Source organism: Haliotis rubra, unplaced genomic scaffold (assembly GCF_003918875.1).
Source record: "Haliotis rubra isolate DU_JTF1 unplaced genomic scaffold, ASM391887v1 Scf198, whole genome shotgun sequence".
NCBI lineage: Eukaryota > Metazoa > Mollusca > Gastropoda > Lepetellida > Haliotidae > Haliotis > Haliotis rubra.
The window spans coordinates 1,328,652-1,356,264 of NW_025765980.1; the positions used below are offsets into that span (position 1 = coordinate 1,328,652).

The 27,613-nt window shown below is 40.8% G+C and overlaps 1 protein-coding gene across 1 annotated transcript; it reads right to left on the reverse strand.

The window, feature by feature from the left end:
* Positions 1-3,124: 3,124 nt before the first annotated feature.
* LOC124275091 (dnaJ homolog subfamily B member 14-like) lies at positions 3,125-19,650 on the reverse strand. Its single transcript, XM_046710579.1, is given in 11 exon segments — positions 3,125-3,850; positions 9,091-9,254; positions 10,022-10,104; positions 10,107-10,133; positions 10,730-10,803; positions 11,248-11,307; positions 12,156-12,281; positions 12,534-12,560; positions 12,563-12,678; positions 17,273-17,450; positions 19,510-19,650. Coding segments are annotated over 11 exon segments (1,098 nt in total). The 5' UTR covers positions 19,643-19,650; the 3' UTR covers positions 3,125-3,740.
* Between the last annotated feature and the right edge of the window lie 7,963 nt (positions 19,651-27,613).

Consider the following 27,613-nt stretch of genomic DNA (forward strand, 5'->3'; position numbering starts at 1 on the left):
AAGAAAACATATCTGGTTACTGATGAAAAATACATTGTATGCTTGAATAAATAAACAAGAATGAAAAAAGCAACATCTGGTCTTCATATACAAATATTATTGCCGGACTCCCACCCACGAAAACACAGTCACACTAACATTCAATGGACAGAGTTCATCCTCAACAATCTCCAGGCAATACGTTCTGATAAATCTCCACTAGTACTCTGGATGCATCTACGGCTAGGCCCGCCTTCTCACAGTAGCCAATCAGATAAGCCGTTACAACCAAACTTGCCAGTGTCAACAAAGATGGCTGCCGCAGCTGCGAATGTTTGCTCGCTGTGCGACTCAGATTTAGGGAAAAAGTCATACAGACAAATTGACAGGTCTGCAAACTTAACAAAAATAAACTCCTACCTCGTTCAGGGTACCTCTGAAACAATTGTCTTGCCAAGTTTAATCGGTTAGATAAAAGAAGCAGAAGTGAGTTATGATAGAAGCCTTGTGATTGGTACGCTCAACTTCCAAGCATAGACACCTGATTGGATAAAAAGCCAGCAAAGGGAGGTAAAACATTTCTCTGGACAAGCCGTAGATGCATCCAGGGTACTAGTGGAGATTTATCGGAAAGTATACCCTGGAGATTATCCAGGACGGACAGAGTAATGATCATCGTGATCCACCATATGATCACGTACAGTTTTCATCACTCTAAATAACATGAGTCTATATACAGATGACTAATCCAAATAGTCAGTACACATACAAGCTTGAATATAAGTCAATTCTTTTTCACCCTCACTGTAAACAAATAAATGACACATATTGTGCTGTTGATAGAAAATTGATTGAAATGAACTGATGTCATAAAATTGTGTCGTGTCACACAACATTTACATATACAATCTAACCTGTACAATCTTGATAGTATTTACATATTAAACATGTATTGTATATACATCAAGATAAATAAAAACACCAGGCCAAAGCAAGCTAAGAAATATTTGCCAAGATTTCGTGTCAAGCTTACAACTCAGGAAAGTAATTGTGTTCAACTCAATGGTTGAGATGTCATAGGAGATACCTGTCCTTAATAACTAAATGTGACAATGGGGAATACTGCTACTGTCCCAAGACCTCCTCCCCTAATAATACGATAAATGGCAGTGTATGAAATAAGGCCCATCCGGCCGCCCGAGACGGTCTAGATTTCTGACAGACAGTCTAAATTTACAGCTAGCCAGCCCGATGGTCTGGTAATTTTTAGATGTTCCATACATCTGAGTAAATTCACCATATTTGATCTGGTTAAATCCATTTTGGGCTGATAACATTTTGAAGTTACCAGCCCTGATGTCTGGCTAGGTTTTTGGCTTATTTCATACACTGTAAATGGCGCTGTTTTTCAAAAATCAGATGAAAATGAATCCTATTTTTAAGTTTTACAATTCTGCAACCATGACATTAGATATGTATCAGCTGAAACAGCAATCCCTATTGAGCTGACCCATGCTGAATGTGTAAACAACTGGTAGATGTATTCAGCAGATTTGAACATTTTTAAAACCCAAGATAAAAACACCAACATCTTCTTCCCCAGACAATTTCAACTGATGGCTGCCTAGAACATCAATGGCGCAACAATGATCTTGTGTAAACATCTCACTTTGGAGCTCCAAGTGTTATTTAACAGTTGGTTAACTTGGTTTGGCCTGTTCAGGGCGCTTCAACCTGGCAGGGACAGTGTGGAGAGTGAGGGAAATGGTATCACCATGACAACTGCCGTCACCCCCAGTGGGTCACACATCCCACAGCGATGAGGAAACAATGGAAAATACATCAAAAGTGTCGCTCTAATTTTGTAACCAACATCTAAATAGAAGTACCACTGAATATTGAAATAAAATATAATAACAAAAAAAAGAAAATCTTGATGTAACAATAAGTTGACAACCTCAAATGTCACGTTGGGAGGGAGATGTATTTGAAGCAGGAAACTTGTTCTAGGAGCGTTTCCTCACCAGGATAAAAAAGGAAGATTAAATGCATAGTGTGATAAAAGAAGTTTAAAACATGAAGCTATGACTCTTCCTCTGTGCAGGTTTAATGGAGAAAGTGATGAAATGACACCAATTTATTGAAAACAGCCAGGTGGAAATGAGATACACATTACTGTCTCATTTAGGTCTCGTCTTGCAGCACTAACGTTCTGTTTCCATACTGTTTCATGACAGAAAATAATGACAAACCATCCAGCAACATCAGGATTGGACATGGCCACTTGTCTCAAGAACATCTACAAGACCTATCTGTTTTTTCTATATATCTTGTATGCTATATTTATCAAAAGAAGCTGTGGACAAGAAGGATGTAAGCTATGGATGGAGTTCATAATTTGTGCCCTTGGTGATGAATCTTTCTGATTCTAACCATGTTTTCTTGAGCATAGTGCATACTCAATACTCAAGCATACCAAGGTACTGCTTGCCACACAGTTATAAGTTGTTTTCTGTCTTTGCCAGCATAAACAAAGCCTTACATTGATGATATTGCACAATCTCGGGTAGGCAAGGAAATGGGTCAACGGCATCAGCTGGGATTTAACTAGGGCTCCAAATGAAGCACCTTTTGGGGCAATTTCAGGAAAATGATAATGCTGTTCATCAGTGACACTTTTTCAAACTCTTATTTTGCATTCAAGGCCATAATGATAAATTAAACATTAAATCCTGTTTTGTGGTCCTGTTATAACTGAGACAGTATCACCTTCCACCAAGCCATTACCCTGCAAGTTCTCCATTCTGAATTAAAATCGGAGGTACAACATTCATGGTGAGACCACCTTAAACTTCAAAACACAGAACGGGCGATGGAGTAGCCTAGTGCTTCATCACGACGAAGGCCAGGGTTTGATTCCTCACATGTGTGAAGCCCATTTCTGGTGACCCCCGCCTTAATGTTGCTGGAATATTGCTAAAAGCGTTGTAAAACCATACTCATAACGCAGGTTCTTCTCCTAATTGGGACATTAATAACTCCCATTTGTATTTTACTGACATAGTATAGCTGCAGACATAGGAACAAATGTCAGCCTCAGACCAAGTCTGGATAATCTCTGTTCCGTCACACATGCTGACCTACGTTTTCGTCCCTCTAGTTCCACAACACCCACAGACAACTGACACAGGATGGTGCCTCCAGGTGAAAGGCACTAAACACATGTCACCAGATAAGGCCACACTGTTTTTTTTCACTTGCTTATTGATCCACTGATAAAGTTTTGTGAAATAGAAAAACAAATTCTGAATTTGGTTATTTTTTCATACAAGCTAACCCTTAATTAATGAGAAACCGAGAGAAACAAACAATTGTTTTAATTTTCTTCCCATCAAACGTCCTGTAGATAATCCAAAAGGGGGTGAAAAATGGTGTGGCATAATCTTCATAATGGGAGCGACACAAACAATCAACTCTGGATGTTTAACAATCTGACAGTCCATATATATCTATCTATTTACATTGTAAATTTAGAAATTTGAATGGACATTAGACCAATTTCCTCAAAATCGTCATGAGAGAGGAAATACAGAATCATGCTGCATCTTCAGGCATGACACTGTCAACAATCACAATGTATCTATCTGAACTTGAGAGCAACATAACATGTATGTGTGTGTCAGTGTGAGGGCTCTGTGTGTCCCCTGTACAATGCTGTCTCTGCCAGGTTGACTGCCGGAGGTTCCTATCCTGTCTATTGATCAAGAGTACAGCTTCTGAAGCTGATCACATGATGGGGTTTGGTAGTCCTGGGCACGCTGATATAACTTGGCATCTCCGTAATTACGTGCTTTCCATAAGAGATTTTCCTCTGAAATTAATAATGAACAAAATAAAGTCCCGTACATGGAGGAAATATGTTGGTTGGTTTGTTGTTTAACCCCACACTCAGCAATATTCCAGCTGTATGGAGGCAGTCTGTAAATAATCATGTCTAGACCAGACAATCCAGTGATCAACACCATGAGCATCGATCTACGCAAATGGGATATGATGACATGTGTCAATCAAGTCAGAGAGCCTGACCATCCGATCCTGTTAGTTGCCTTTTACGACAAGCATGGGTTGCTGACGACCAATTTTAACCCGGATCTTCATGGGAAATATGTAATTTTTCAAGTAAAATTGATATTTTATACTTATCCTGACTCATGATCTTTTGCTTATCTCCCTTTCCCTTGCGATTGGTAGTGGAACACTTGAACCCCTTGCAGTTCCCGAAGCGGACGTAAAAATACACTCACCCACGTGTAACCTCCCTTTTCCCGCGTAAACAGTCATGTGACCAGCCTTACTTGTCACTCTCTCCTGATTTTTCTGCCCAAGCACTTGATCTGCTGTGCAATCCGAAGTGTTTCCAGCGGGGAGGTTGGGAGGGCTTCTCGTCATGAGTCAGGATAAGTATAAAAATCTCAATTTTACTTGAAAAATTACATATTTTTGCTTATCCTGACTCATGATCTTTTGCTTATAGAATGCTGCGGATTGGTGGTGGGTCAGGCCACTTCCTGGATTCATCAGCTGTCCTTTACATACGCCCTCCATAATTGCTGATATAGAACAATTTCCATGCAGAGCCAATGTTGACGCCAGTGCTCTGACTGTGTGTCGGTTGGAAGCTCTAGGAGGTTCTAGTCCTGCTGCTTTATAGGCTCTCAATATGACGGCTCTCATCCAGAACGATATCATCGTTCTTGAGACTTCTACTGATGTCTCTGTGGATAATAGGATGAACAGGCGCTTGAATTTTCGTCTCCTTGTCTTAGTCTTTGAAGATATATCTTCAGGGCTCTGACCGGACACAAGGATAAGTCCTCTATATCCTCTGGTCCGAGGATTGTAGATAGCGCTGGTACGTGGAACTGTCTATCTGGCTGACCAGGTAGTTGGTTCTTGGCAATGAAGTCCCATCTAAGTCCTAGATGAACTGCAGCATGTTGCCCCATGTCGAATCTGGTTCGACCAAAGTCCAGCGCATGTATCTCTGATATTCGAGCTGCTGTAGCTAGCGCAAACAGGAACAGAGTCTTCTATGTCAGCAACTCGAGTGAAGTCTGGTCTAGATGTTCGTAGTCATCACTGGTAAGATGACGTAGAATTACATTCAGATCCCAGGCTGGAGCTCTGAACTTCTTTTGCTAGTCCTCCAGTTTAAAAGATCTCAGCAGAGCAAGTAATTCTGGTAATTTTGTCAACTTGATGCCTGTTTTCATGGTAATCACTGTACTGATGGCGGCGAGGTATGTAGATAATGTCGAACCTATCAGATGTCTGGTCTGTCTAAGATGACACAGGTATTCCGCCACTTGAGGATGAGTAGCTTTCATCGCAATGAAATCTTTCCGCCTTGCAGAAGTCTCAAACTTCAGCCACTTGTGATCATAGAGGTTACAAGTAGATCTGCGTAACGCTAGCATTACTGCCTTGGCTGCCCTGGCGGAGTATCCTTTTTTCTTCAAACATGTTTTGATACGGTCCACACGTGTAGCTGGAACAGTGTTGGGTTCCTGTGGACTTGCTTGGTGTGCGGATGTATGCGTAGGTTCGGCCAATCTGGTAACTTGATTGTTGGACTTCCGAGATCTTCTATTAGGTCTACATACTCTCGCTGGCCAGTATGACGCAACCAAGGTCAGTTGTAGCGCCTGTGTCTGTTTGATCTTTAACAGTACTTTCGGTAGTAATATCAGTGGTGGAAATGCATAAGTGTTTAGTCCATTCCATGATATGTTCAGTGCATCTGTTGCCCAGGCTTGAGGATCTGGAACTGGTGAGACAAACATCTGTAGTTGTTTGTTGAACCTCGTGGCAAACAGGTCTATGCATGGGGATCCTATTTCCCTTCCGATGAGCCGAAATGCTTCTGGATGGAGTATCCATTCCGTAGGTGACGGGTGCAGTGGTCGGGAGAGAGCGTCTGCAAGCACGTTCTTGGCTCCGGGTATGTGACACGCCTTTATCGAGATGTTTGCCTCCTCTGTGATGTCAAACAACTGGAATGTGAGCTGTAGATCTTGGTGATCTTGTAGATCCTTGCCGATTTATGGAGAATGCCACTGTAGATTTGTCCATGTGGACCATCAGCATTCTGTTGATCAGCGAGCTCGACCATAGTTGTAAGGCGTTGATCACAGCTTTTATCTCCAGCAGATTGATGTGAAGATGCTGCTCTGTTTGGACCACTTCCTTGATGCAATTTGATTGTTGAGATGTGCACCCCAACCTTGTATCGATGCATCTACGTAGAGATGTGTGTCGAAGGCTGGCTCTTGTAAATAGGTCCCTCCGCAGACGTTCGACCTGTGGGTCCACCAAAGTAGGTAAGATTGTCTGGCAGCAAGATAGGGTCGACGCTGTCCAGATGTTTTGTCAGGAACCGTTGCAGCGGCCTTAGTTGTAATCTTCCTGTGCGAGTCAAGCCCTGCGCCGAGGTTAGTAGACCGAGTAGACATTGCCATGTTCGTAGTGTTAACGGAGAGTGGACTGCTTGTGGAATCATGGCTTGTATCTTGACCAAATGATCTTCTCAGACCACAATTCGATTCTGTGTTGTGATAATTCTTATTCCCAGCAATTGAAGATCTTGTTTGATTCTAGCTCCAACTTCATCAGGTTCACTAGTCATCCTAGTTGCGTGAGCAACTTAATTGTGCCTCGACTTCACTCCGTTGAGAAGTTGGTGGTAGTTCGTCAAACAGCTGGCCTGCTGTGACCGTTGCATGAGACCATCTAGTAGTTGTAGACGTCTATTGAGTTGCTGATCTCGTAGGCACTTCGGGTAGAAGTAGTGAAGGATCATCTAAAACGTCTCCTTCATGCAGAGGTAATATCCCTTTGTTGAAGGATTTCTGATGCGTTGACTTACTAGGTTGCATAGATTTACCCTCCGATCTGGTAACAGATGCTTTTTTCTGCGACGTAGAAGAAGACGACGTCTTTTTCTTAGCTTGAGTCGGAGACAACTGCGTTGTAGCCGATCTTATCTTGGCCCCCATACCAGCAGACTGCCCCTGCAATGTACTGAACATAGCACCAGTATTATGAGTTTGCAGGCTGATCTCCTGTTTTATCAGCCGTGGCTTGAGATGACTTCCTCACCCAATCCATGGCTGTTTACGCGGGAAAAGGGAGGTAACTCGTGGGTGAGTGTATTTTTACGTCCGCTTCAGGAACTCCAAGGGATTCAAGTGTTCTACTTCCATTCGAAAAGGAAAGGGAGATAAGCAAAAGATCATGAGTCAGGATAAGAAAAAATTATATAATAAACAAATTCTCTCAGTGCAATGCTATGGTTTGCTTGTATTGAAGAAAGATGCTTATTTGTTAACATCATCAAAATTATATATATATGAATTTCTTTTACACATACAGAGATCTTCACTCTTTGGTGAGCAACTAGAGTACAAGTACATGACTGTAAGGCCATCCATATTCTTTTTCCCCCCATCTCCTGCTCACCCTAACCATTCGACGTAAAATATAAAAGATTTCTTATCTTCACTCTCAAAGACAAAATTGAAATTCTGATGAAGTTCGAGTGTGTGTGCCACCCCTCGCATGAAAGGTCAGTTTAATGATCTTGGGGTATATTACTTATCAAGGTGTTGGCACTATTACCACTGTAGAAGGCAATATTAATGCTGTCAAGTATATAGAAATATTAGAGAACAATTTTTTACCAGTTATTGTGCGCCGTTTTCCAAATGAAGACTACACATTTATAAACGACAATGCTCCCGTCCACTGGACTCCTGTTGTAGTGAACTACAGGGAGGAAAACAACATAACTGGTACATCTTGGCCCCCCACAATCTTCAGATTTGAATGTGATCAAAAATATTTGGCTTCTTCTTAAAATAGAACTGATGCTTGAGGGATGTTCTGCCACTCCTGTTTAAAGCCAGGGTCAACTCAGCAACTTTGTTTGTCTGACGTTGACGTTGATGAATCTGGCGACCAAGCTGATTCCACAGGTGTTCTATTGGGTTCAGATATGGCGAGACAGCTGGCCAGGGAAGCACAGGGATACCTGCTTGGTGGAAGAAGTCTCTGGTAAGGTGTGCCGTGTGTGGTCAGGCATTGTCATGCTGGCTTGTGAACAGCACTTGCACATTTCCCTGGTTGTTCAGGCGCAGCTGAAGAACGGGTCTTAAAATCTGATCAACATTACGCTGTGCTGTCAGTGTTCCATTAATCATAATGAGATCACTCTGAAATCTGGCATTAATTGCAGCCCAAACCATCACACTTCCTACACCAAAGCGATTCCACCCAAGAACACAACCATCATGGTGACGTTCATTTTGCCGCCTGTAGACGTGTTGTCTTCCATTCTTTGGTGAATTCATCGGCAGATGTGATGGTCTTGATGTGCTGCCACAACTGTAGTTTGGGGATGGTCAAGGACGCTTCCAGTTTGCTGATGACGATGAGTCTGTGGATGATGGATGAGCTCAGTCCGAAGTGGCAGGCGACCTCACTTTGTGATGTTCCCACCAACAGCATCCCAACAGCTTGTTCCCTCTGCTGTTCACTGAGCCATGGCATTTTGTGACTGCTAGTGAAACAGTTGAACCATAGTACCTTTTATGCGCCCAAAACCTGGCTTTGCATGTTCATGTCATGATAATCATGCACCCCAACAAGTCCAAGCAATCTGCCAGAGTTGTGTTTTCATGAACTGTACCCACACATGAAAAGGGTTCGAACCCAGATGTGCATATGGTTTTATTCGGCAACCTCACATCACTGTATTTTCGTGTGACAAATGAAATTGCGTCATAAAACTGTTAGAAATTGCTTAAAGGGGTTTTGTCTTTTCAATGTGTGTCAGTATACTAAGAATGAAGGGTCAGCTTACCAAATATTAAGGTAAGACTTACTTTATTTATGGAGATAAACGATTTATAGATAAACCCTGCCCACAGTAACTATGACGTCATAACTAGAATCCTGAATACTTACAGCCAGGGACTGTAGGTGAGGTTGGAGAAACCCCTACAAAAATATGGATGGCCTTAAAAGATAAATACAATGTGAGTGTGAACTTACTATAACTCCGCTCTCTCCAACAGTTCCCTCGTAGTTGCCCTATGTATTCTTCCTCCACATTTCTCTCTATCCGACGCATCTCACCTTTATATTCGGGTCGGAAATCCTCTTTTACATAATAAGGGATTTTTAGATTGTATGTTTTCCGTTCTACAGAATATTTACTGAAACAAACAAGAGAATCATGAGAAAGTTTGAATAACCCAACGATTGACAGTTATGGGTTTAAAAATGTTAAGTCCCAAAAACTGGTGGAAAGATATTTAGAATGAGGTTCACTCTTCACACTGAAATAGTTCATTGTCTAAAATGACTGTTTAAATGGGAAAACTTTTACAACTTTCAGATGAATGAGTATGAATTTACTCATTTATGATATTTTATCAATATTCCAGAAATTTCACAAGGGATTCCAGAAATGGGCTTCACACACTGTACCCACCGAACCGGGGACATCAGCAAGATGAGAAAACACTTTAACCATCAGGCTACCTCACCTGGGCAAAAATTTGTTCCAACATTCATTGTGCACAATCAGCATTTTATTCCTCAAAGTCTGCAGGTCACTGGTCTCAGAATATCATTTAAATCAAAATATATATTTGAAATTGGATTCTTTTGTCATAATTTTGTCATAAAAAAGCCACAATAACTCGGTGCGCCTAGTGGCTGCAAGAGTTGTATACTCCCCAGGGAGTTGAGATTAATAATGCGATGTGCCGTTGAGATTGACATCCAATGATTGAGGGAAAAAATAAGCGCCTTGAGCATGCACTAGTGCGTGGATATGTGCGCTATATAAATATCCTATAATAAATTTTTTAAAATTATTTTTTTTTTAAGACTTATCAACCTGAAACATTGGGTAAAAACGTCAAAAAGACAAGAGACAAATCTGGAATAACCAGGTTAATTACATGGTGTAACTCACTCTGTGCGGTGCATGCTGAACACAGGGTCACTGACGAAGAAGCTGCTGAGGATAGAGAGGAAAATGAGCAACAAGATGGGCGTGTCAGTTGCAGGAACAGGGTGTAGCCACTCTGAAACACAAGTTACCATGGTTACAACTTCCTTAGTCGACACATGTTGTATTATATGGTTCTAGGATCTAACTCCCTGGATTCAAGCAAATGAAATTTAAAAATATGCAAATAAAATAAATTTATGAATTAATGATTTTGTTTTTAACTTGGCTGCAATGGCAGGTTTGGAAGAACTTTCTGACCCACACGTAACATATCCGATACACAGGTCAGTACTCAAGCTCATAAGACTTAGTCTGGTGGGCTGAGGTGTGTGTACCTGTGAAGACCCAGGTTAGAATTGATCTTCAGTAACCCATGCTTGTTGTAAGAGGTGACTAATGGGACGGTCAGGCTCGCTGACTTGGTTGACACATGCCATTGCATTCAAATTGCGTAGACCGATGCTCATGCTGTTGATCACTGGATTGTCTGGCCCAGACATGATTATTTACAGTCTGCCACCACATAGCTGGAATATTGCTGAGTTTGGCATAAAACTTAACTCATTCACGGAGGATGTGTGACCTTTGTGCTCCCAGCTACTGAAAGGGCTGATCAATTTTCTAAAGGGCCGGGAAACAAGGTACAGCTCAGCCTTAGCCTTCACTTACCTCTGACTGTGTGTCCCTTGTGTAGAAGTTGTGTGTGTGGTGTGCATGCCGACTCCGCCGGTAGTGTGTGGTACCTGGGAAAGAATGTATAATTTGAACAATTTACAATATATTGTATATTTATGAATACTAACCCTATCTCATACTGTGAATTTATCTTACTGACCATCAGGGGTCAAATCAGAAACAAGAAATCCACAGTGTGAGATCTATCAAATTTATCAACTTCCAATTTCAGCTCCCTTTTTCACTTGCTGATGCCAGCATCATATAAGTATATTCTGTATACAAGGACAAAAAAACCAACACACCCAAACAAGTATAATAAAGAATGCTATTTTTAATTTAAGAAATAAAACACAATTCTGATACCCCAGTTACTTACTTTTACACTTTTTTGGTGAAGTCAGGTGAAAATATTTACATCGTGTTCAAGATTATCAATAGCAACATAATGCAGACCATCCATGCTCTTAACTGTAAATATGACAGAACTATGCAACTGTAAGATAACATACCTGTTGAAGGAAATCCTCCACCAAAGAACATGTTGAAGAGCTCCTCAGGCGATATGTCCCCTGCAAGAGTGAAAGTTTCAATGAACTGACATTTTGACATTTGTATAGGATCTGAAACCATGGTGACACTGTGTCACCACCACCAGTGTACAAATGGTGAAAACCTGGAAGGACTTACTGCTTTCTCACAGAATCTACATACGACAACAAAATGATGCCTAATTTGGTCAACACCAGGAAAGAGATTGTATCAGTCAAATAAAATGCCCTCTCCCAGCTGAGTGACAATAAACTGATATGATCTCTCTTAGGAGTTTATATCACATACTGCCATTGATCAAAGTTCAAGGTCACTTAAAGTGAAAGGTCAAGGACACTGTCACATCATAGCTTGAACTTAAACAGAACTAATCAGCTGTTTGAAAATGTCTCTTCATTTCTCAATATAAGTAATACATGTACTCTATTCCTATCAACTTGTGTGCATTGGAACCATGTAATTTCCTAGATTTTCTTAGGCATGACATAGCATTTTAATACACAATACTATTTATTACATACCATTATATACCATCTATATATCACTCATGAAAATATCAATATTACACAAATCCACCAGATGAGATAGCATCTGACTGACTGACTGACTGACTGACTGAATTTGGTTTTACGCCACTTTAAGCAATATTCCAGCAACATCACGGCGGGGGACACCAGAAATGGGCTTCACAAATTGTACCCATGTGGGGATTCGAACCCGGGTCTTCGGCGTGACGAGCCAATGCTTTAACCACTAGGCTACCCCACCACCCCGAGATAGCATCTAATAACCATCAAACAGTTCTACATCATCTGCATTACAACATTTATTAAACATCACATCAGAGGTGATGAAGCTGTAGTTTTACCTTCGTAGCCACCATGTGTATAGTCCGAATGTGCGTGGCTGTGAGAGGTGTCTGTCTCTGGACCATACACATCATACTTCTTCCTCTTGGAGGGGTCATTCAGTACACTAAATGCATTACCAATAGCTGCAAGAAGAAGAAGCCATTCAAAGAATTTAAGAGTTATCGTTTAATTGATGATCCAAAAATGAATGATGTGCCCTCAGCTTCTCACATGACTGGCTGTTTGTGGACCTCTCAATAATGTAAATTCCATTATTCCTTGCCCGTTAATATATATGAGTCTGAGAAAAGGAGTTAGGACAAGATTATTTCTGTAAATACTGATTTGGGACACATGCTGACCCTGCCATCAAACAGGATCTGTTGTGCACTTACCCTTGAAGGCTTCTGTGGCTCCAGGGCCTTGTTTTTGTCTGGGTGCATCTGCAAGGCCAGCTTTCTGTAGGCTTTCTTCAGATCTGTCTCTGTGGCCTCCTTGCTTACTCCCAGGATCTCGTAGTAGTCTTTGCATTTCTTTATCCTGTAGTAGTGAAAAATCATCACTAGGAACTCTAACATGGACAGATTAGAAGACAATTCTAATGTTTTTATAAATTTGATCCCTTTGTCCTTTTTAATGATTTGGAACTGAACACTTTGGAGCGAGGTGTCCAAAATATAAATAATAGGTGTCAAACTTCAGAACACAGCAGGTTCGTCTCTATTCTACCATGATGACAAGAACAGTTTCAAAATGGTTGTCTTTTGAAATGCGTTATTATGCAGGGATACACAGATAAGAGGCAATAAAAATTTCTGAAATGAGGTCATAGGTAGTGACAAAAGTTGTGACATGTTTTATTCAAGTTCAATATTCTTTACTGATGTCCCTCACTAGATCAAAAGAACAGTCATATAAAGTATAGTTTTCAAATAGGAACTGATTAAATAAATCTGAAATAACCATACATATATGTTTGTCATTTCATAGCAGTATGTTGAATTTTTTAACTGTTTGGACACAGCAAAGTCATTTCATGACTTCTTCAATAGTATGGGGTGAAAGGTTGTCAAAACAGAAATGCTGAACCAATTTATTTCTCCAACAAACGTTGATAATGGGATTACAGTTCTGTAGAATACGTACTCATGTTGCAAGTGGTTTGAAATATCTTCCCAAAACTTATACAAACCTGTAGAGGTTATGAATTCTTTGAAGAAAACCCTCCTTGGGGTACATATAAGCATTAAAATGTCCAGTTTAAATCCTACGACAGTTGTTACTATATGTTTCAATAAAATATTTACAAAACAAAAAGTTTGTTTTGTCTTGTGAGACCACCCCTACAGGGCCCCACCAGACCCCCTACACCCAAGAGCAGGTAACTCTCGTCGTCTACCTCGTACCTCACTTTTCATGCTGAACGTGTCAGATAGAATGAGGGAGGCGGCCGGCCATACCCCAAGGAGGACTTTCTTCAAAGAATTCATAACCTCTACAGGTTTGTATAATTCTTTTTCAGAAGAAGTTCTCCTTGGGGTACATATAAGCATATGACAGACTCCTAAAGATATTTGAGACGGGAGTGGCATTCTGTCTGGCAACAACTAAACCCGTGGTGGAGTGAAATCTACAACCGATACGGAAATAGAAAAAACACACTTACCGAGCCACCTGACCGCTGATGTCAATCAGGCAAGGGCGTGGCTAGGGCGGGAACTAGAGAGCCCAAGCTTATACGTCAAGTGGTTCAAATCAATTATGACATAAAACCCCACCCCCAACCATTACAATGGAAAGGAATGTATGGGGACATGCCAAAACAACTCCCAACTCTAATATAGCCCGAAGCAAAGAAGCATGGCGAGAGGTATAAGGGTAGGGAAGCGTAAAAAAACGCGTTAAAAGCCAATAACCCAGGAGTCGAGCTAATAAATACTGCAAACTAATGCTCAAATGCACCCATGTTTGGAAGAGGGCTTGCCGGGACCTCGATAAAACCCAGAGAAATTATTAGCCTCGCTAAAAGGTTTCTGAGGGAATCGAACAAGTACAAATGCCATGCATTGTACGAGTGAAAAACAGGATAAAACACCCCCACCAAACACTCTCGGCGTGAGGAGGGTCAGTGTAGACCACCATCCCACAAAGTGCTGATTAACACAGACTCCCAAATACCGAAGTCTCGGGAAGAGGGAAAAAACTGTTAGCGCACAAAAATCCCCTGAATAGCGAAAAGCGTAGCCGAACATATGTTGGCTCACTATTACACTAACCTGGTCACGTGACATGCAGCTCGAAAAGAGGCATACCAAACAGTGACCCGTGGGGGGTTCGTACCCAATTCCGTCAAAAGACAGGTTAATAGCATATGACTGGTTATAGCGTTCAAAACCATCCCCGTCCTCTTGCCTTTAAGTGAAGAGGACGTAAGGGACATATGTACACCCAAACCCGACCCAACCCGAAAGGGTGGTAAGGCTTATACGATGTAGTGATATGAACCATATCGACATTGAACACAGAACCGATACCAATGACCAGTTACTAACTTGGTCAGGGTGGCAGGACACTCTCCACTGGAGAGAACCGAAGGCCGAACCGAGCACGATCCTTAGAATGCGTGTCAAGTCGGTAATGCGTGTCTGTCATACTGCTGTGGTATATTTCTTGAATGCATATCTTAACAATGCAGAGCATACGAAAAATACAAAACAAGGTACACAAAAACAAGGTACAAAGAACACGGATATAGCGTACATAAACGGCGCGAACAAATTTAAAAGTCCCGTCAACAGTCCTTTATAATATCATTAAAATTATATATATATTAAGAGGATACTAAAGCCCAACTAACGGCCTTCCATGTACAAACATGTAATACCATTTTATTAAGCGTAAGTTAATGATTTGGACACCAAGCTTCAGATAATTCAGGCTGTAGATTCAGATGTAAAATCTAAGACAATCCAAGATCTTTCACAAGTTAAATAAGAATGGTATTTCGTGGTCCCTGGACGGAAGTTCTACTGTAGTTTAGTATCTATGTAAATTATAATACTCTCATCAAACATCGAAGTCTTTCACAAGTTATTGATAGAAACTGCCTACAGTGTGATGACTCTCAGTGTGATGACTCTCAGCTGAGTCAAGCAAGGGTGAATACCATTGTGACAGCAGTATTATCATTGTGACTTCATAACTGTAAACCATTATGACATCACCCGTCTAGCGGTATTACACTAGTGTAATACTGCCGTAAAAATATTACACTCCAGTATTTTCCATGGGCAAGTAATAAACAGAAATATACTGTATATCTTGGTAGTATTGCAGCAATATCATGTCTGGCCGGTGTATCAGTTTATGCTAGCGAGAGCACAGAATATACAGTCCGTGGGAGGAGATGACACAGTTCACACATGTAACCACACAATCCTCGCTTAAGTATGCCTTTCAAACATAAGGTACAAGTGACATATTTATCAATAAATAAAAAGTAAACTTAGAATAACCAATATATACTACTCAAAACAAGTTAAGGGTCAAAACTTTTAATGGCCATAACTACAAATATAAATAACAGTAAAATGTAGCGATCATATAACAACTCGAGCCAACATTTCATGATAACCATAACGGGAGGCAAAAACAGCAGGAATGTCAGTGATTGCTGATCAATAAGGTCAAAGTGACCTACTGTCAGAAGTGAAAATTCAAACGCCAACATTGGACTAATAACGGATGTAACCACCTCGAGCAGTAAGACAAGCAGTACAACTGTCTCATACTGTTCACCAGTCGTTGGAAGAAGGCTTGGGGTATTGTCTGCCATTCTGCAATGAGATACTGGGCCAGTTCTGCACGGTTGTTTGGAGGGGCGTGGTTGTTACGAAGCCGACGTCCTTACTCGTCCCAAGCATGTTCCATAGGGGCTAAATCTGCTGAAGTCCGTCACAACACGGGCACGGTGTGGTCGGGCATTGCCACCTTCGAATATGGATCCGACGCATTGCAAAACAAGGGGTCTGATAATCTCCCGTAGATAGCGATTTCCGGTCAGGGTACCAATAATGACATAGAGGTGTCCTTTGATGAAAGGAAAACGCAGCCCAAACCATGACACCCACGCCTCCAAATGGCAAACGTTGGCTGACGTTAACGTCACAGACCTCCCTCCTGGACGCCGATACACACGAGTTCTACCATCATTGAACTGTAGAGTAAACCTAGACTCGTCGGAGAAAAGAACTGATGCCCACTGAGCACGTTGCCAACGAACATGCCGTCTCAACAGTCATGTCTTGCCGTCATGTGTCGCTGAAGGAGCGGTGGTCGAACTGCTGGTCACCTTGCCCGAAGATTGTTCCTCGTCAGTCGGTTCCTGACAGTCTGATCAGATACCAGGGTACTTGTGGCAGTTCTCAGTTGGTCACGGAATTGTCTGGCAGCCACTCTGCGTTGTGGGAGAGCCATATTTGTCAGGTATCGATCTTCTCTAAGAGTTGTTGATGGAGGCCTGCCAGAACTTGGTCGATTAGTCAGCTTTCCAGTGACACGAAACCGGTGCCATAACCTTCCAGTGACACTCTGACTCACATTTAGTCTCTGAGCCACACTGCGTTGAGGTTCGCCATCTTGAAGCCACGCAAGGGCTCTTCCTCTGTCTGTCATGCTCAGTTGACGTCTTGCCATTGTTGAATTTCAAGTGACAATAACAATGCGACAATTACAAGTTTCATAGGGAAAATAAGCATGCACAGCACTAATCCCACGAAGAACGCATGCACATGTTGTTCATGATGAAACATCATCTTTCACACCCACAGTGGTGGCGCTCCTGTGAAGCACTCGATGTTTCAATTTGTTCATTTTTTAACACCCTACCACATGATGACTATTGGCACCACGGTTATCTGCAGCCTTTATCAAGGTTCTGCAATGGTTTTGAATAAACTGCCATACACGGAATATAAAATTTTATTTATACATAATGCAACCAGCCTCATCAATAACATTACATGATGACATCGTATGACCCTTAACTTGTTTTGCGTAGTATATAACAAAGCTCGTATTTCGATTCTTCAGTAAGCATGGTTAGGGCAGTTATTTTTCATTGCAGTTCACTTACCGTTTGACCAGCTGCAGCTGTTCTTGTGTGTAGTCGGCGGGTTCATTTTCTTTATTTTCTGCCTTTTCTTTCTGATCGGCGCCTCCCCTTGTTCTCTGCCGCATGCCCTCTGCATTCTTGGGCCGGGGTTCTCCTCCACCTCTACTCCCCTCATTGTTTTGTAAATCATTTAGCAAGACTGAAATATAATGAAATCAATAAATAAAAACATTTATTGCTTGTTTTCAATAGGGTTAGCTTTTAATATAGATTGATAATCGTTAAATTACTGCCAATCCATTATTGATCTATATTGGAGAAGTAGATTACAGCAAACTAGAAGACAAGACATAGTCAGAGAAATTATTATATTTCATGTCACCGGAGATATGAATATGATGATATTTATATGCATGGATTACAAAGAAAACAGCTTTTTGGACATAATTTAGAAGCAGCCAATGAATAGAGACATAACTTTGTGCATTAATTAAACTACATGTATATTTCATCATAATAGTTTGTCTAAGATATCATCAGTAACAATCTTCATTTCGATAATCGTAAATAATTTTTCCCCATAACAATTTTTCTGACTGTCTATCTTTTTAACCAGTCCTAGTTTACAAGTTTATAACATGTAATTTTCCAAACTGGCAATGTATTACTTCAACCAAGGGTTTCTTCTTATGCATATGCACAGGGAGCACCTTGGTTCACAAAATGTAGCTGCCACTGTCAGAGTCTTCCTTCAAATACATAGTTGAAAGTGCATCACTGATAACATATATTTTTATACACCCAATCATGGATCAAGACTTCTATTATTGCCAAGTGAAACTGTTCTCTGACTCAGTAATGTTGCTTGTCATCATGTGTTCACTACATGTGGTAACCTCAAAGATGATAAACAGTTCAACATGTATTTCTCAAATTTCTTCCTCAACAAAGTATCAGGAGGTTTTAATAATGAACAAAGATGCAATTTTCCAAAAGCTTATCAAAGTTACAGCAGACTTCAGGCATTAGATGAAATTAATTTGTATTTGATTGTTACAACATTGGAAGCCATTACTTGCTTTAGACATAAATCCCCCATCTTATTCAAACTCAGTCGAGACATATACTAATCATTTGGTTGAACCATGATCATGATGATGTTCAGTTGCACTCCATTTACATTGACCATTAACTACTGGTATACATATAAAGAAACTTGAATGCTTCATACTTAGTCTATTTCATTTCTCACCAGTGACTAGACAACTCAGCCAGGTGTTAGTAACAGCTATATTTTCATGACATTGACAAAGAGTGTATCCAAAACATGAAATTGAACAGGCAGGGGAATAAAACATAGAAGGAAACATTCATTTTATTGTAGAATGTAGCATTCCAGTAGATTTGTCATTTTAATCCTTTAACCCTGTTTGCAGATGTCAATGAATTTGAGATTACTCCAAACTACTGATCAACAGAATGTTTACTTCAATTCAAACTTAACCATGACAACGAAGATTCTCACACTAATTTCTATTGAAAGAATAACACAATCAATCTAAAATAGTATAAGGAATATCCAATATTGATGTTATAACTTGTCAGTGTTCAGTGTTTTACTGTCTGTAGTGCTGCGGTAATCTGCAAAATGTATCTGCCAACTGTCTATAAATTGGGTGTAATGTACAGAATTTCAGCTATCTACAGTCTATTATTATATACTGTAGGGATGTATATTCTGGTGCAATTGATAAATAGGCTTATGAGACAGTAGCAAAGGAAGCAATGGGAATCTTACCATCCTTCACATAATGATAGTTATCAAGGATAAGGCCTGACGAAGTACATGCCCCACTAGATAACTTTCTACCCCAAGCCAAATGAGAGCACATAAAACCATTTGTCCAAACTATATGGCATGAGATGCTCACGGCCAAGACTGGAAAAACACGGAAAGCTATGATCATGTAATCAGCTGTTAATATCATGTAGGCGATTTGGTTACAGTTCACCAGATCTAGCAGGTTAACATTGAAAATGAGACCAAACGAGTTGAAACTTACAGCAATGGCATTGAACAATAACAAAAACACGACGATATTATTATTTTACCAAGGATTATCTGGGCGTCGTCGTGAACATACTGTCGATCGGGCTAAACCGGACTCTTGGAAAATTAGGTTGGTCTGCGAAAATTGGGAAAACCGACCGTTCCAAATCACCTAAGACCGCAACATCAATGGTGATTGTGAACTTACCTTTAGCTTTTTCAAGTGGATAGAGACGTAAGGCCTTGTTCAGAAATTTAATAGCTTTCTCATTTTCACCCGCAGTGATGTATTTTTGAGCGATGTTGACACACCGTATACTTTCATCCTTATTCCCGTCCATCTTGGATCAATGTGTCACGTAGTGCTAAAAGACGCGATCTCTGATTGGCTGAATGGTTTTTCGCCGGAACGTAGTCTTGGACAACAAAAATATTATATAGGAATAGGAAAATGCTGACAAAATATCTAATTAATGTTTGCACTATCAATAAATCGGAAACGAATTCAACAACTATGATTGCGCTTTGAATTATTTTGATGATAATTTATTAAAAAGTTAGAGGTGTAATAATAACAACCAATGAAAACGGAGAAGACATTGCGATAGTGCTGACGATACAGAGGGGAGATAACTTCAAGTGACTATTTTCGAAGTGTCTGTAAAATGTGTCCAATAAAGATACGTTTTGTTTTCTTGAAAATGAACTAACGATCCCTGTAGAGGTGCAGTATCTATTAAAAACTGCTTCTTTCACACAACAGAGAATACAACCACTTTCCAAGTGAAGCCAATGATAGGTACTGATATAATTTGGTTGATTCCAAGGTAGATAAGCAAATGATAAGAAACTTTTTAGTGCATTGCGTCCTTTCATGAACGATAAGATTAGGAACCGTTCATAATTTATGGCTAGGCATGATGATAATTTTAAGGGAGTGGGTCGTCGGAGGTCACCAATTTTGTTCTTGGGAGGTGTGTGTTGGGAAGTGTCATTGAAATTGGTTATGACATGGGGGAGGAGTGTCACTTTGTGCATAATTTTAATTTTAATTTTATTTGTTTATTTATGTTTTATTTGGGGTGGGGGTGTCATTCATATTGTACATGCTTCTCCATAAACATCAACAATAAACAGAAACACCAGCTTAAATTAGGAACGGTCCCTTAATATACATACAAAACACAAAAAGATAATGTGTAATAGTAGAAAATCTTAGAACGCAGTCCACATTTGTCCTATCTATTAAAGAAGTCGTATTCATTTTATTATATTTATACTGAAAAACAACTATTCACAAAAAATGGCCATACGTTTCTACAAATAAGAATGTCTGAAGATACCTGGCACATGTACCTGTCCCTAAACACTTAATATAAATTTATAAAAATTGAGGGGACCATTTTTGTATCTTGGTATTTTATGTATGCCACAAAAAGGCACACTTAATTAAATGATTTCTTCCTCTTTTATATGTGTGTGTGTGTGTGTGTTTGCGTGCGCGCGCGCTCGTGTACGTGCGTGCGTGCATGCATGCGTGTACATATAGATTGGTTTTCTTATCTTAAATCCCCAGCTACTTAGTTACATGAATATAATTCAAGTTCATATACGTTATGGAAAACAATGAATGTAACATGTACTTCATGATGTGCCATTGTATTCGGCAATTTTAAAGATAGACTGCAGCGTTTAGGGCTCCAAACCGGAAGGAACTTTACAGCGAAACATTTTCAAGCTCATGTGAAATCTCTGATTTTGATAATACGTGCACATCTCATGGGTACCAGTCGAACTGCTCCAGCAAATTTGGTCAAATTTATTTAAATACATTTAAATATATACAATGAATGCGTAGTTTTTGTCAACTTTGATATTATGTACCTCATATAAAAGTTAATAGGAAGTAATATTTTTCATAAATGTTCCATAAGAGTGAGTGAGTTAGTTTAGTTTTACGCCACACTCAGCAATATTCCAGCTATATGGCGGCGGCCTGTAAATAATCAAGTCTGGACCAGACAATCCAGTGATCAACAGCATGAGCATCGATCTGCGCAATTGGGAACCGATGACATGTGTCAACCAAGTCAGCGAGCCTGACCACCCGATCCCGTTAGTCGCCTCTTACGACAAGCATGGGTTACTGAAGGCTCATTCTAACCCGGACCTTCACGGGTTGTTCCATAAGAAAACTCGTAACTACATGTATATATATAACTTTTATATGAAGAACATAATATCAAAGTTGACAAAACCATTCATTTATTGCATATATTTAGTTATTTTAAATTAATTTGGACATTTTGACTACCCCTCTGGGGCAATTTGACAAAGTTTGCTTGGGCATTTCGTTGCTGGGGCAATTCGACTGGTACCCTATTTCATCACAATCGGACTTGTTTTAATATATGTTTCAAATACCACTGACAGTAAGTTGTAACATGGAATGATGTAGCATAAATGAATCGCGTGGGTACTGCTTCCTTCTTTAGCCTAGCTTTTGAACTTTCATACCCCATGTGTGCATGTCTGTCATATGCACCCAACTGCCTAAATCTGTTTTTTTACTTGGAAAACAGAAGAAATGATGGCTCTTTCCATAGTTCGATGCTGCTGTCCATCCCCAGGCAAAAATACACCACCGTACCATTTACAAAAACGACAGAAAAAAAACAAGATTTCTGTTACTAAAGCGCTTGGTCTTTGGCAATATGGCGGACTCTAGTCACATATGACGTCACGAGCGGAAAGGCCACGTGAGTTCCAGCGGAATATGCATAATGGCCGAAGCTCAGATAACAGAAACTGTTTTCGCGATTGAAACATAAATATTCATATTTTTTAATTGAAAATTTGGGTATATGCTTCTGATGACGTTATCTTTCACCCAGCAAATTATTGCAATTCTCTCGTATTCTCCTTTAATTCTCTCTTTTCACTCCGGATCAGAAATCTGGATATATTTTTAGTCATCGCTATAGTCATTGTATGGAACATGAAGAAGAAAAGATCTATTCAGTGAGGCAGTACCAAGAATAGTCTGCCTCCGAGACTGACTGACTGAGTTTTGGTTTTACGCCGCTTTTAGCAATATTCCAGCATCATCAAGGCGGGGGGACACCAGAAATGGGCTTCACACATTGTACCCATGTGGGGATTCGAACCCGGGTCCTGGGCGTGACGACCCAACGCTTTAACCACTAGGCTACCCCACCGCCCCTGCCTCCGAGACGCTTGAGAATAAATGAATTAAGACTCAAATCTAGAGTGATTGGGCACGTGTCCATTGCCCTAACTCAAGGACATAAAAGGTTGTTCTAGGGTCGATTTGGTTTTGTTTTGCAGATAATGTTTATATATACATATATATATCTATACACGATAACCTTATCTCTGTGTCCTCGTGTCAGTGTATATCACACCATCAGAAACAAAGCCGTGATTGTACCTGCGCATCAGATATAATATAATAAATAATATAATAATAATAAACATACACTTGTATAGCGCTTGTTTCCAGTATAATCAACTGCTCAAAAGCGCTTGTGAGCAATGAACTGTCCTGGGAATACACAGTCTAACAGCAGCAAACTTTAAACAAATGTGTTTTCAGTAGTGATTTGAATGATTCAAACTCAGGGGCACTTCTTATTTCAATTGGGAGGGAGTTCCATAACTGGGGAGCTGAGATTTCGAAACTTCTCTCGCCAAGTGATGTACGAGCTGACGGAAGCTTCAAGAGACACTGGTTACAGGAACGTAGAGTTCTCTCAGGTTTGTATTCTTGGATGAGTTCAGAAATGTACTGAGGAACATCGTGGTGGATAGCACGGAATGTCAGAGTCAGCACTTTAAACTTGATTCTGTCCTCAACTTTGAGCCAGTGGAGATCTTTCAGGATTGGGGTGATATGTACTGATCTTCTGGTTCTCTTGATTAGTCTTGCGGCAGAATTCTGGACTTTCTGAAGTTTAAAGACAAGACGTTTTGGCAGCCCGAGAAGAAGGGAGTTGCAATAATCCAGATGGGAGATTACACAGGCTTGAACGAGCAAAGTTGTTGTTTTGTTGTTGATAAACTGTCGTATCTGACTGATGTTTCGGATATTCATGTAAGCTTTTTTGCAGACCCGGCTTACATGGCATTCAGCACTGAGTGTGGAGTCAAACATGACACCAAGATTTCTAGCCTCCTGGCTAGGTTCGATGACACAAGATGACAACTTAAGAATGGGAAGTGTTAACTTTGTTCTCATGGCTTTTGATGTAATCACAAGCATCTCAGTCTTTTTCCTCATTCAGCTTTAAGAAATTCATGGTCATCCAAGTCTTGATGTCTTCTGTGCACTCTGCAATTCTGGATAAAGCAGTATTGATTGAGGTTTTATCCTTCGGCTTGAATGATAGATACAGCTGTGTATCATCTGCATATAGATGAAAGCAAAAATTGTGTGCTCTGGCAATATCTCCAAGTGGAGAAGTGTAAATCGTGAAAAGTATAGGTCCCAGTACCGAACCTTGCGGAACACCATACTTGAGCTCTGTCATGTCAGAGCTATAACCATCCACATACACAGCCTGGTATCGGTTTGACAGATACGAATTTAGCCAGAGTAGCGCTTCTCCCGTAACTCCAAATCTATCCTCTAGAGTACGAAGTAGTATTCCCTGATCGATAGTATCAAAGGCAGAGGAAAGATCAAGGAGTATGAGTACTGCTGCACCATCTTTGTCAACAGCCTGGAGAAGATCGTTCTGAACACGAACAAGAGCAGTCTCAGTACTATGCCCTTTTCTGTAAGCAGACTGTAGCACTTCCAGTTGACCGGTACTCTTCAGATGCTGGTTTAATTGTGAAGCAGCAACTCGTTCAAGTAACTTGGATGCAAACGACAGATTGGATACAGGTCTATAGTTTTTTTAAGCCCCTGCGTCCAGTTGTGGTTTTTTCAGCAAGGGTGACACAAAAGCTTTCTTAAAATCTGCAGGAACAGAAGATTCGAGAAAGGATTGATTTACAATGTGAGTCATCACAGGAACAACCTCATCCAAACAGTCCTTGAGGAGCCATGTCGGTAACGGGTCCAGGGAGCAAGATTTGTTTGGACATAGAGAGATAAGTTTCCTGGTTTCGTTCTCATGAATCTGGGAAAATGAGGACAGAGAGTGATGATTATCAGGAACGCAACTGGTGGGGATAGTGGTAACAGGTCTCATAGTTATATTTTCCAGACTGGAACGAAGAATTTCAATCTTTTCCGTGAAATACTTGGAGAATGTATTTACCATTTCGAGTTTAGATATTACACCAGTATAGCAACAGAGGATTTATTCCCCTACGAATGGTTAGCATTTGTTGTGAATCAGGAAAACGGTTTACTTTGGATGAAAGTACTTGACCCCATACGTGCAAACACCTGATACCAGTCTGCATTTGGCCTTTGAGATTGATAATACCCTTACGGTTATCCTATAATAATAATAATAATTTGGCCTTTCCCTTACGGTTTATGTATTAATATAACATATGCTAGGTTCATGTATTAGTGGGGCCGTGGGGTAGCCTAGCGGTTAAAGCGTTGGCTCGTCACGCCGAAGACCAGGGTTCGAATCCCCACATGGGTACAATGTGTGAAGCCCATTTCTTATGTCCCCCGCCGTGATGTTGCTGGAATATTGCTAAAAGCGGCGTAAAACTAAACTCAGTTAGTCAGTCAGTCATGTATTAGTCCGGTGAGGATGTATTTAATTTGGACATTTTAAATGATATGAGATAATAACTCATATACACCCCACCTATTATTATCTGTTGTAGTGTCAAAATTAGAAGCGATTCAGTCAAATATATAGAGAAAATCGTTTGCCGATATGCTCCGTGTATGTAGATCTTTACTTTTAAAGTTCTCTGACAACGCTACCATACTCTTATCGTGTGTTCACAGAACAAGGACTGATTTGTTGTTAGATCACGACATATACACTTTGCTGAATCATTTAATAGATTTTGTTTGATGATCGATTAGGAAAATCCCACTGGACAGTCTTTAGTTCAGTAGCTCAAATCCGTTAATAGGGAACAGGCCCGTGAAGATCCGGGGTAGAATTGGTCTTCAGCAACCCACGCTTGCCACAAAAGGCGACTATGCTTGTCGTAAGAGGCGACTAACGGGATCGGGTGGTCAGGCTCGCTGACTTGGTTGACACATGTCATCGGTTCCCAATTGCGCAGATCGATGCTCATGCTGTTGATCACTGGATTGTCTGGTCCAGACTCGATTATTTACAGACCGCCGCCATATAGCTGGACTATTGCTGAGTGCAGCGTAAAACTAAACTCACTCACTCACTAATAGGAAACAGCCCAGGCAAACAGTTACCCCGGCTTCTGTATATGCTATGTGCAGTCACAGCAATATTTCGCTCGTGTACCGAGACATAAGCTCTCGAAGCGGGTGTAAAATATAGCACTGTCGTCACAGTTGGAGATGCCCTGTTTTCTGAGGAATGTATAAAGTAATAATATAGTATATCATAATAATGGTGGATTTGTATTGCGCTTTTTCCATACTTGAATATTATGCTCAAAGCGCAGTTAGGATTGATCAGAAGAAAGCTTGGCGGAAAAGATGAGTTTTGATAGAAGTTTTGAAGGCAGAACAGGTTTGACATTGGCGGACATCAAGGGGTAGGGAGATTGTTCCAGGCTTTAGCTGCAGCATATGCGAACGATTTCTTCCCGTAACTGGAGAGTTTCACTTTTGGCACAGATAACAGATGTTGGATTCAGACCGAAGGGTTCTGCTTGGACAGTACAATTGAAGTAAGTCGCAGAGGTACTGTGGGGCTGTTTGAGAGTAGCATTGGAATGCCAGACAAAAGAGCCTAAAGTCGATCCGTTGTTGTGTTTTTTTCTTGTCTTGCACTGAAAATGCACTCAGCATTGATTCTAGATATGGCGTCAATCTGTAAATATTCGTGTCTAGATCAGACAAACCTGTGATTGATATCATGAACACCGACTCATGCCTCCGGGATAGATGACCATTAGTCCACCAAGTCATCGCGCTAGGCCACACAATTCATAAAGTCGCCTCATATATGACCTTTTATATACACAATTATAGGCGACCCGTGAAGATCCGGGTTAGAATATTGATCTTCAGTAACCCATGCTTGTCGTAAGAGGCGAGATCGGGTGGTCAGGCTCGCTGGCTTGGTTGACACGTCATCAGTTCTCAATTGCGCAGATCGATGCTCATGCTGTTGATCACTGGATTGTCTGGTCCAGACTCGATTATTTACAGACCGCCGCCATATAGCTGGAACATTGCTGAGTGCGGCGTAAAACTAAACTCACTCACTCACTTAAGAGGCGACGAACGGGATCGGGTGGTCATACTCGCTGGCTTGTTTGGTGAATGTCATTTAACCCAGGTGCGTAGATCGATGCTCATGATGTCAATCACTAGACTGCCTGTGCCGGTTGGTTATTTACAGACAGACGGCATATAACTTAGATTCACAGTGCAGCGTTAAACGAACAAACATGTCAGAGAGGTAATATTCCTTTGTATTCATGGTACACGACAAGACTCGATGCTTTTAACACAGACATGCAACTCTCGATCTGAGGACAAATATACTCATGCCAATAATGGTTGTCACCCCCCCCACCCCAACCCCCACACACACACCCCACCCCACCCCTCTCCAATTAAAAAAATTGAAGGGGGGTGACAACCATTATTGGCATGAGTATAGTTCGACTCTGGACAGTGAAACAAACGTATCACAACATAAGGAAAAAGTACCATTCTTACCATTATGTGGACGATGGGGTAGCAAAGCGAACACAACGTCACGCCCCAAACCGGGGCTAGAATCCTCATATGGGTATACCGTGTGAAGCCCATTTCTGGTGTTCCCCGCCGTGATATGGTTGGACTTTATACGTAAAGCCACACTCACTCACTCTTACCATCAGGCTATCGGTATCAATGTGGGGGCGCGTATCTCAGCTCACAGCTTAAGAGGGAAGGGGGCGTGCGGTACAAAATGTTAAAAACAACCAATTGATTTACGATGAGAATACTACTTCTTCGTTTCAAGATGTGTGCAATAAATTATCCAAATTTGAAACACAGACTTCGCGAAAACAAGACTGCATGATTAGGCATCTATAACATTTTCGGGGCGGTAGCGTAGCCTAGGTGGTTAAAGCGTCCGCTTGTCACCCTAAACAACCCGGGTTCGATTCCCTACATGGATACAATGCGTGAAGCCCATTTCTGGTGTCCCTTGCGAAAAGCG